At 37.5% G+C, this 11,625-nt stretch overlaps 2 protein-coding genes across 3 annotated transcripts; one reads left to right on the top strand and one right to left on the bottom strand.

Moving 5' to 3' along the window:
- The first annotated feature begins 1,384 nt into the window (after nucleotides 1-1,384).
- Nucleotides 1,385-4,998, top strand: LOC117620275 (calmodulin binding protein PICBP). Its single transcript, XM_034350437.1, has 2 exons — nucleotides 1,385-4,493; nucleotides 4,625-4,998. The coding sequence occupies exon 1, from the start codon at nucleotides 1,675-1,677 to the stop codon at nucleotides 4,486-4,488; it is 2,814 nt and encodes a 937-aa protein (XP_034206328.1). The 5' UTR covers nucleotides 1,385-1,674; the 3' UTR covers nucleotides 4,489-4,493; nucleotides 4,625-4,998.
- Nucleotides 4,999-5,100: 102 nt separating this feature from the next.
- LOC117620279 lies at nucleotides 5,101-7,861 on the bottom strand. Of its 2 annotated transcripts, none has more exons than XM_034350440.1 (5): nucleotides 7,750-7,861; nucleotides 6,844-6,949; nucleotides 6,132-6,253; nucleotides 5,894-6,015; nucleotides 5,101-5,751 (listed from the first exon to the last, which is right to left on the bottom strand). In XM_034350440.1, the coding sequence occupies exons 2-5, from the start codon at nucleotides 6,947-6,949 to the stop codon at nucleotides 5,448-5,450; spliced, it is 654 nt and encodes a 217-aa protein (XP_034206331.1). In that variant the 5' UTR covers nucleotides 7,750-7,861; the 3' UTR covers nucleotides 5,101-5,447. The 2 variants fall into 2 exon arrangements, with proteins under 2 accessions (XP_034206331.1, XP_034206332.1); XM_034350441.1 differs by having other exon boundaries at nucleotides 6,856-6,949; nucleotides 7,750-7,852.
- Nucleotides 7,862-11,625: the final 3,764 nt, after the last annotated feature.

The raw sequence follows: 11,625 nt of genomic DNA, 5'->3' as shown, positions 1-11,625 counted from the left end.
TGACCTTTTAAAAAGCAGACACATTCATTGGCCCTCTGAAAACATGAACAAAAATTATTAGTTAAGTGCCCAATTAGTGAGGACCCAGCCCTTTATGTGACAACGCTTTTCTCACTGGGAATTCAGACAGAGGAGCGTCTGCTTCTGTGTCTGTGTAAATGGGCATTAAGCTCCTAGTAGGCCCCACAAGCAGCCCATTCACGCCGACCACTGCCTTATCTTTTTTACAAAGTGACCGCCCAACCACTTTTTCTGCGTTTCCGGTCAACACTGTATACTAAATGCAAAACCCAGAAAAATTTCCTCCATGTGAAATTACGATGCTATCCTTTTTTTCCCATTTCTCACTACTTTTTTCAAAGGGTTTGTCTTTCTTAAAGCATCAATGTCTACAAACATGTTTCTTGTGTCACAAAACAGAAGAAAAACTCCCCAAAATTTTAGTGATAAATATGACAATCTTTAGGGAATCTCCAATGCATCTGAAAAAGGAACATACCATTTTTCTTTTTTCACATCTACATGTGCTCAAAAGGACTCCAACATAATGCTAACTTATCACATCGCGTGTTATAATTTAAATTAATTAATAATATTAGGTCGACATGCTACATAATATTATAATAAAAATGCTATTAAAATTGCCATCCCTTCTGTTAGATTGTTTATTTTGTTAGGTGGCAATTCTACCACATTGCTACAAAACCCATTAACTGCAATCGAATTTGCCATATTCAAATCCAATCGGGATCGGATTAAGTATGCGAATCCAATCGGATCCAACAGAAAGCATCTATGAAATAAAATGTACATATAGATTGATTTGATTTTTCCTTTTTCAACACCCTAAAACTAATCAAATCTAACTAAGTTGATTTCTGAGAGTCACATCCAATCCAAAATTCACCTAACGTTGAAATGGTTAAGTGGGTTTAATCAATTTGGATTGGATTTTGTTCATCCTCCCCTATCTAATAAAAAATACATAAAAAATAAAAAATATATATATATTAAGGGTGGAGCCCATAAGTATTGGAACCAACCAATGAACTCAACCAATCCTCTTTCGTTTGATCATTCAACATACCAGTCCTATGCAAAATTTGATTGAACATACACAATTGGCATGTCTAGTATGCAATGAAGTTGTTGCTGCTTATCATCTAAAGAAATTAAAATAATGGAGGGTATTTTCGTCATATAAGACCACAACTACTAATAATACAAACCCATCAAGAAATAATAAATCTGCCAGTGCCATATGTAGACTTCTCATGTCACAAGCTTCATAATTCAATTCAAAAAAGAGCTCAAAAAATATGAAGAAAAATAAATAAAAAGCCTGAATAATAGGGCCCAAATCTCACCAGTTAGTGCATGTCCGCATCAGACTCTTGTCTCTCAGCCTTATTCAAATTTCGTCTACCTGCTAAGCTGAAAAATAAACAAGAAAAAGGCCACCCACTTTAGACCAAAGAAAACCAAAGCTAGGAACCACCAAGGAATCTCTGGTTCTTTGGGTTCCAAGAATTCCTTTCCTTTCCGTTCCAATGAAATTTTCCATCAAAAACAAGACATGGGACAAAGAGGGAATTGCTTATCTTTGTGAGCCTTGAATTCTCAAACTTGGATTGTCACCTCCCTATTGTCTTTGCTTGTGGTTTTCCTTTGAATATGGTCCAAAGAAAGGTACCAAGCAAGCTTGGAATCCAAGCTGATCATGCTAAATTCGAGAAGTGGTTGGCGAACCTGAAAACATCTTCTCAGTTCCAGGATGCCAAACACAGGGGAACTGATTTGAAGAAAAAAATGAAGAAATCTAGATCAATCAATCTTTCAGATATTGAGAGCTTGAGATCATCACCTTTGAGAAAGAACATATCCCAGCCAGGAAAGCCACCACCACCATCTCTCAATGTTCCAAACACTGCAGCTTTTCCTCAGAAGCAGCCTATGAACAAAACAACTTATGGCTCACCAAACTATATGAAGCCCACCAGCTGTTCTGATGCAAGGAAGGAGCAATCGCAGGTTAGTGTTCGAAATTCTCCGACTATATTTTCGGATAGTAAGAACGAGCACCGAAGAAATTCGAGCAGTTCAAAGCTTAGCTCTGCTTCTAATCATAAACCAGAAAGAACTTCAACAAGGACGTCTAGTTTGAAGCTGGTGAGAACTTTAATAAAATCCCCCAGTTTTAAGCCAGCAAGAGGTTCGGCCAAAAAATCTTCCAGGGTTGCTCTTTGTGCAGATATGAACGTTCAGAGAGCAACTTGTTCTTCAACACTGAAGGATACAAAGTTTCCTGATTATCTGGTGATTAATCCTGGGGGAACTGAAGCAGAGGGGACTTCAGTCATGAAGGTTTGCCCATATACTTACTGTTCTCTCAATGGTCATCATCATTCACCTGTGCCTCCATTGAAGTGTTTCTTGTCCGCAAAAAGACGTTCGTTGAAGACCCAGAAGATGATGAAGCGGCAAGCTCTAAGTCCACGTGGAATGAAGCAATCTAATGATGGAGTAAAAGAAATTGATTTGCAGAGAATGTTGTTTGATGACAATGACAAAAATGCTGATCCTATGAAACATGAAGTGGGGTTGGATTTCTTTGTTGAAATCTATGCTACACGCAAGGAAGATGATGCTGAGGAAATTGGAAGGGAAGCTGGGGCTGATCTTGTAGGAGAACAAGATGATTCCAATGGTGAACCAAATGATGCAAGTGGTGAAGCAGCAGAAGAAAATAATGCGAACACCCAAGTTGAGGAGAATCTGTCGGATAGATCACCGCAGTCTGATAGTGACTCTGAGGCAGAAAGCTTTGAAGGCTTTGCTGAAAAAGACCAAAAAGAAGATATAGATGAATACTACAAAGCTCTGTTGGATCAAGAAGAAACTGCCATGGGAAGCAGTTCGAATGAGAGCGACTTTGAAGAACTTTCAAGCATCGAAGTGCATTATGCCAGTTCTGAAACTACTGACATGGAGTGGGAGGAAGGGCAATTGTCCACTGGAGTGCTTGATGATAATGAGTCTGGATCAAATGCTGGATTTTCATCAATAGTTGGAGATACTGATATGCATGAAGAACCTCTGATCAAGTCTGATGCAATTTCTGGTAACTGCAATGATATGATAGAGGATTATCATGAAGTACTGCTAGGACTTTTGGAAGAGACAAACCAGTCTTTTGAGGGACAACTCAATGATGGTGGCGGCAGTGAACGGGATGACACTAAACAGAATTTTGAGATTCAAGAATCTGAACAAGGGTATAACAGATTGAGTTATGATCAACTTTCTTACGGCGATGATGCATGCGAAGAAGACAGTGACCTATCAGAGACAGATTGCATAGAGTTATCTTCATCTTCAGCAGAGGAGCCGATTGAGGAGCTAACAGAAACTGGTGTGGAAATTCAAGAGCAGAGTGGAGTTAAAGCAGAGGATCATGACATCAATTCTTTCCTTGGAGATGTTGAAAGCAACTGCACCAGTGTGGAGACTGATGAAACTTCAGGTAACCAACCCAAAAATACATTTCAAGATGATGAAACAAGTACATTGACAGGAGACCAAGTTTCTAATGCCTCTAGGGATATGAGGGAAACAGATAAGCCTGAAACAATTGAAGGATGCACCGGGAGCCTGGATAAAGAGAATTCGGAAACAGATCAAAATGTAGCAACCAGTAACGCTGTCTTGTCACAGGAACTCACTGCAATGGTCGCTGGGAATCAAATGGAAGAGACAGCGCAAGCTGATGACTCCAAATCATCAGAACAAATCCAGCTTTCTGATGAAGATGTTTTCAAGATTGAAGATCATAAAAACTGCAAGAAGACTGAACCCTTCCAGCTTAATGATAGTGCTGAAGTTGACAACCTGTCTGGCGGGAAGTACAAGAAGCCAAAAATTTCAACTTCTATTGAATCTGAGGATCAGGGTGATTTAAGGCTGAACAACAGATCAGGTCTCTCAGAAAACAGCACAGAAGAATCTCATAATATGGAAGTGGAAAACAATTCAGAGCCAGATGCAACAGAAACTTTCATGGCAAATAATAGCATTAGCCCTGGGCTGAAGAGAAAATTTTCCCATGGAGAAAGCAATTCCAAGCAAGAACTTCCCGACACCTGCAACTACCGAAGAGGAAGCAAATTCAAGAGACTTAGCGTGGATGAGGAGGAACAAAGGAAGTACAATCCAAGAGAACCAAATTATCTGCCTGTGGTTCCTGATCCTGAAGCAGAAAAGGTTGACCTCAGGCATCAGATGATGGACGAAAAGAAAAATGCAGAGGAATGGATGCTTGACTTTGCACTCCAACAGGCCGTAACAAAACTTGCTCCAGCGAGGAAGAAGAAAGTGGCATTGCTTGTTGAAGCTTTCGAAGCAGTCATGCCAGTGCCCAAATGTGAAACAAGTCGCAGGCATACTTCAGCAGCCTTCAGTCAGGCAAGGCCTATGCAAGCTTGTAGCTGATGGCAGTTAAGTTACTGACGTTAATATATAATCACAAACTCCAATACCTTCTGATATTTGATTCTTATAGCTATTCATGACTTCATATTGTTGGTTTCTAATAAGAAAGGGAATTAATTATCATATTGTTATGCAGGTGAAAAGACTGCAATATATGCATAATAAGTCACTGATTTAGGAGGTATCGATACAGCCAGCCGGACAAGAGAAACTACGGGACCAGCAGAACAACTGACCTTTTCTCGGCTCCAGTCTGGTTTTCTGGAGAGAAAGGAAGCAGCTTCATGCAGTGATGATTCGAATGGGGGTTAAACTGTGGACACAGTCATGCTGTTTCTCCTAAGCTCAGTGGATGTACTACTAATGTACCTTCGTTAGCAATATTTGTAATGACAGTTTTAATACGTATCGTGTTGAGTTGCTATAATCAGATGTTATTTGATCTATACCTTGCTTGCCACTGCCGGGGGCACTCAACTCCAAAGACATTTATTATGGTCGTTTAGTATTGATGTGAAGTGTCAACTGATTCCTATGTTAATGACGGAGAAAACATATTTAAAACAGCACTTGCAAGCTACAACTATTGTAAGGTAGATAGTACATTGCTTCTATACCGAAATGGCCTGTTTTACTATCACATTGTAACAGAAAAATAGGGCAAAAATGATGATGGGATTCCTCACATCATCGTCCCTCGTAAAAAGATTCACAAGAAGATGATGGGATTCCTCACATCATCGTCCCTCATAATAAGATTCACAAGAAGATCATACATGACATTACAGACCAAATTGACAACGTTTCTTTTTGTCTTTTTTTTTTTCTTGGTCAAGAAATTGACAACCTTTCCCAAATGTATAATTCCTATGACAGAATACGACGGGAGGCTAGCGGCGGAGCAAAAATTTTCAGACTTTTAATTACAAATATCAAATAAATATTACAACACTAATTTCCTACCTATCTAGATGTACTTTAATTGCAGGAGATTCAAGTAGAAGTGAACGTAGTTCTGCAAAGTGATTTCTTAGACCACTACGGTCTGGTATTTGCTCTGGCAAACCAGCTTCAAGGGAACTGGTGTCAGCATTCTCACTCTGTTCTCTAGCTTTTTTGTCCAAGATTTCATCATTAAATAATCTACGGGCGTCTGTTGTTGAAAGAGAATGCACAGATTCATACAATCCCTGCAATCCAGTTATTTGGTCTTCTGTTCCAATCAACTTCTCCCTTAAACCATCTGGAAGGTTAGCCAAAGCACTTCATGTAGGTTGAAGATACACCAGCATGGGTAATGAAAACATAGTTAATATAAGATATACATAAATTCCAAATAATACACAGATTTCTGCAAGAGAGAAATTACTGTAACAAAATTCTTTTCTTTACATTATTTTTCTACCTTGTAACACCTCTGACAAGACCCCAGTTGTACCCAACAAGGACCGATTGCTTAAAGCCAATATTGAATCCCTCTTGCGAAGAAGCTTCTTTTCCTGCTATAACACCTTCACGGTAACCCACCTACATATTTATTATTTATTAGTAGTTAGAATATATTTAAGAGAACCACTTGAATTATGCAGGTAAAACAACTAAACACAACTAATAATGAAATTAAATCCGAACTGTCAAACAACCGTATGGTGTTGGTTATATCTTGTTTTCTCCTCTATCTTCATCCATTCCCCTGTCACCTCAGATGTGTCATCTAATTCATCAGAAAAACCATCTCCATGACACAACTCAACCCTATCAAGGTCTGCAAAACATTAAACAACAGATTTCTTAGTACAGAAAACAGCAAGACTATAGCAGTTAACTTTGTTGTGAGTATTAACTTCCTCAGTCAACTAGTATCAGACAGAATACCCACTTCACAGAGAACATATGCATGTAAATTTACTACAGTGTGTCCACTTCACAGAGCATAGATGTGTTCTGATTAAAAGGAGTTCTTTGATGTACATTTACTACAGTGTTACAGGGTAAATGTAAATTTTTAGATGCAAATATAAGAATACACTCTTATCCAAAGTGTCTTGAATGTGATAAGCTTTAAGGAAAACAAAGATTTATGTAGCTCACCAAGCATCCTTATTGTAGCAAAGAAAGAAGGAATCTATAGCAGAGGTTCAAATTACTCAAAGTTGTTTAGGCTCTAATAAACAATTTGGTTTTTATTTATTTATTTATAAATTTCTTTTAAAACTATGTGGGTTCACCAGTTAACACTATGCATTTACCTACCCAAGGCTGGCAATAACAAGAAGAAAAAAACGAGGCAAACCAAATACAATCTATTGATCACTGTTATACGGAAAAACAAAGTGCTTTTAACCATTTAAATACCACGTAAATTACTTTGTTCACTGTTCGCATTGGATGTAGGATCCAATTGTAGTTTTGATAGCTGTAAACTTTCTGAGTAGAGCTCATCAGCAAAACGGCCCTCCATCTGTGTGTTTATAAAGGAAACAACCAAAACCATAATTACAACCGGGGCAAATGCTGAAGAACATTCAGGTGTTCTAGAAACAAATTTTAGCCAAAACAAAAAAGTATTAAAAAAGAAAGAAAAGGAATGTGTTAAAAAAAAAGTACAGAAATATTGGAAAAGGAATGTGTTCATTAGTAAGATCATTGTAGATTTAGGAAAATTTTCAAAGCACTACAAGTTCAACCTATTAATATTATGTCATGCCCTGTAACTAAGGATTCTCTTATGCAGAATTATACCATCTTATAAATTATGGAAGCACGCACCAAAAACAGAACAAGAAACAGACAAAAATTTTAAAATGTGGAATAATAGAATGCAAATGTGGTGGGACTGATATCAAAATGCACGGCACACAAACAAAAAGAAGCAGCAGCCGAAACCAAACTACAAAACCCAGCAGCAAATACCCACGGAAGTGGTAGCTATAACTGAAAAGCTCAGCTTCCATCAGCATCCACCCATTCCACAAAAACAAAAAACAAAAAAAGGAGAAGAACTGAAGTAGAAGTCGAAACAGATTTCATTATTAGAAGATGGATACAAACACACATCCAACAATAAGCCAGTACCCATATATATGTCGCTACAGTAGATATGGATTCCACGAAAATTAGAGAAGAGAAGAAGCAAAAAACAGAGAAAAGGAAGGAGAGATTCAGAGCACACAGTCAAAATTGTTGAGGACAATTGCAAAAATCAAAGAGGTGGAAGAAGGAAAAGAGAGGTATCCAAAGGGAAAGACCAGAAAAACTTGCCTGGGTCAAGATTCGAAGAAGAGTCGTCGATGTTGAACGAAGAAGAGGTGGAGTCGCGAACGAGAGAGAGGGCGAAGTCGCGAACCTGAGAGAGAGGCGGAGTCGCTTGTTCAATATAGCGAAGCGCTTATTTCTCTGTACACAATCCCATTTAAATTAGTCCCCTTTCTAACCAAACATGGGCTTCAGGTTCAATTTAACACAGTCCTATCTAATTAGTAACCGAAAAAAACATCCAAAAACCCTGAAACCGAAAATTAGTAATCAAAAACCAACCTCCAAAGACCCCCAAATCAAAAGCACAGCCTGTAAACAGAAAATTCTATCGAAAAGAGAAAGGTGAGGAGGAAGATGTAAGAGCTCACCTGGAGAGAGAGAGAGAGAGAGAGAGTATGTGTGGGTTGTGGTTGGCGGTGGTTGAGGGGCGAAGGTGGGGTGGCGACGCCGTCAATGATAATTTCTCGACTGTCTCACTTTTTCATGGAAGAAGTCGTTGCTTTTGATCGGCCGAGATTTCAAACGAGCATAGCGTTGTTAGATTTGGCAAAAGTTTACTTTCGGTCCTGTAGTTTGTCGATTGTACTATTTTGGTCTCTAAAGTTTTAATTTTGTTAATTTTATCCTTGTAATTTTAATTTTTATCAAATTCCTCCAAATTTCTTTATGTGCCCCTCACGTTGAGGTTCACTCAGTCATCTAACAATAAAACACAACCTAGAGCTCTTCCCATTCACTTTAGCGCGATTTTGGGCCTTAGTGTCTCTAACAAATTTACTTCTCTAGGTTGAAATTTGGGCAAATTGGAAGGAGTTTTGGGGGAATTTGGCTCAAGTTGACCAAAATACCCCTCTATGTGAGTGGCACGTGATCATAACTTAACAAAATTGAGAGGAATAATGATAGAAATTGAAAAGTGTTCTTTAATTGCTTTGACTTGAAAACTATAAGGATAAAATTGATAAAATTGCAAAATTTGAAACTATAAGTTCCCAAGTGGTAAAACCGACAAACTAAAAAGACTAGAAATGACTTTTTACCGTTCTATTATGAGGGTAAGAAAAACAAAAAATTATAATTTTCAACCAAACAACAATTTTTCCCAAATAAACACCAATAGTTTTCTTGTCCATAATTTTGATTTTATATATTAAATAAAAATAAAAAGTGAATTTTGATGCAATATTCCATGGTTATAATGTGGCAGCAATTGTGATGGTTTATAAAAAAAACAAAAACAAAACAAAACCAATTGTGATGGTGTAGTTGCAACGGCTAAATGAGATGTGACTCAAGCTGTGTCTTAGGGCGTTTTTCAATTTTTTGTGAAAAAGTCGCTAGAGTAAAGCCATGTGACATTGGTTTGCTGATAGATTCGATTCCTTAGGGTTATTATTGGGGGAGTATTCGTGCTTATTTTTTGTACCCCATTGACAGGGGTGTACCGTAGCTGTGATTATCTTTTGTACCCCATTGAAACATGTATTGGGTCCTTGTTTGGGTTTGAATATGGGTTCAAGTGATTGATTGCCTTTGTGACTATTATAATCGAGCCTTTTGTCATATAGCAATGATATTTATATCACTTGGCAAAAAAATAAAATAAAATAAAAAAAGAAGAGATTTTGCTCAAGTCAATTGACAATATGTTATTTAGTAAATTTGCATATAATACTAATATTACAGACGTACTTACTTATTTTTTAAAAATACTTTTGTTTTTTTACTAATGGGTCTAGATGAGTGGAAAATGATTTTGACTTGCAAACTAGTGGTCTCAGGTTCGAACCTTCATGACACTGTGGTAGTGTAATGTTTGTGTGTCTGGGGTGGGTATGGTCCGGTCTGATTTTTACCTCACATTGGACCCCGTACTATTTAACTAGTGTGGTTCGGTCTAATTTTGGTGAAAAAAAAATTTATGAAACCAGTCAGTCTGGTTTAAACCGATTTCGGAGCAATTCTCGATTTTTCCAGTTTCGGACTAGTATTTATTTTTTTCAACAAAATTGTTATTTTTTGGGCTTACAAATTCGTAAATAATCCAATTTCATGCAAAGAGAGATGATTGGGTCTAGAAAAGAAAGATGATTTGAAGTTGGGCTTGGGGAAGTATGAGTTTTGGGATTAGAAATTAAAGAATTAGAAGGCCTAGTATATTGCGATGTGTGATTTGATGGGATTAGAAATTTAGCATTTTGGGGGAGGGGGGGTGCGGCGGGCGCTAGGTTGTTGGGTAGGGAATGAGCTAGGTTTTTTTAAAGGCTTTTTCTCGCGATCCTAATGGGCGGGACTGGAACCAGTGCCTTTGAGGGTGCAGAGGTAGACGGTGTCGATGCCGTCTGAGCTGATGCTGCGGAGGAAAGGGGCTAGGTTGGATAGAGAAGGGGTGGGGAATTGGTCGCTGGGGTGTGGTGGGGGCGGCTAGGATTTTTTAAGTTGATTTTTTTAAAAAAAAATTGTTAGAATATTATTTTGTTATTTTAAATATTTTTTTTTTGTTAGTAGGTGGGTCCCACAGTAGACACGTTAGCATTTAATGATTGACTACACAGTCAACTTAATGGAAGGATGAAATTGGACGATGTTGCAAACGTAAGGGTGTAAATTGATAAAATTGATACCCTGGAGTCCATATTGAGAACCACCCCAAACCAACAGGGTGTCTTTTGTCGTTAGCCCTTATATTTTCTTCAACCTTTGAATTTTTTTTTTTTTGTCTTCAACCATTATTTTTTGGGAGATTCACTATTATACCCAATATAGGAGCCCAAATTATAAAAAAAACCTATATGAAATGGACTTTAAAAACACACCCAAAATCTATTTACAAAATGACACAAAGACTTTTAACTTCTTTTAAATTACCAAATTGCCATTGATTTCTTAAAAACAAGCCCAACCCCAAAAATTCGTAAAAAAGCCCAAAACATTCAATAAGTCATCAAAGTAATTTAATAATCAAAATTAAATTCAATAGGGTCAGCTGTCATTTTTTGGGGTTGTTTATAGAAATTAAATGGTGTATAGTTTATTTATAGTTTTAGTGCTAAAAATGGGTATATGACTAAATATCTCTTTTTTTTTGTCCTCAATTATTTCTTATGTACAAAAACTAAATGACATTTTTATTTCAAGCCCAAACTTCTTTTAATGGTTATAAAATGTTTTTTTTAAGGGTGATTTTATTGGCACCTCAAGATTTCCTCTTTGTATCCCACATTTTCTTTACACCCCACTAAAATTTAGTGAAATTAAAAATCACTCAGTACACCTTAGTTTTCTTTCTAAAATTGGCCTCATGAACGTGTAAATCCCATTCCATATCAAACCCCACCTCATCGAAAACTCCCAATTCTTGCAAACACACCTCATCACAAACCCCTTGGCGTTTCAAACGCACCCTATCGCACACTCCATCCGATAACAAACTCCATCGCTAACCCCAACCCCAATCGCACACCCCATCCTATTTGAAATAGAGCCATCTCATACCCCAACCCCAATCGCCTCACCCCCATCACAGTTAAGTGATCTCACCCCCATCATAAATCCATCTAACATCAAAATTCTCTGAAAAGCCAAGGTTTGATTTCAATTTTGATTTCTATATTTATGTTACCGAGTGTTGATTAAGCCAAAGTTTGATTTCAACTTTGTGGACGTATGGTTACGAAAATATATGTTACTTTCAATGGATTACCACTGAAATCATTGCATTGTTTCAGTGGTACTCCATCGAATTTGAACCTAGTTTTTTTTTTTTTTTATCAAAATAGATGTTTCTTTCGATAGGTTACCACTGAAATCGTTACCTTGTTTCAGTGGTGGTCCACCGAATTTGTTTCCGTTTTTCAGTGGCTATCCACCGAATGTATT

Source organism: Prunus dulcis, chromosome 2 (genome assembly GCF_902201215.1).
Source record: "Prunus dulcis chromosome 2, ALMONDv2, whole genome shotgun sequence".
In the NCBI taxonomy this organism is placed as follows: domain Eukaryota; kingdom Viridiplantae; phylum Streptophyta; class Magnoliopsida; order Rosales; family Rosaceae; genus Prunus; species Prunus dulcis.
Note: the sequence above shows the minus strand (reverse complement) of the source record. Positions and strands in the feature narration are given on the sequence as shown.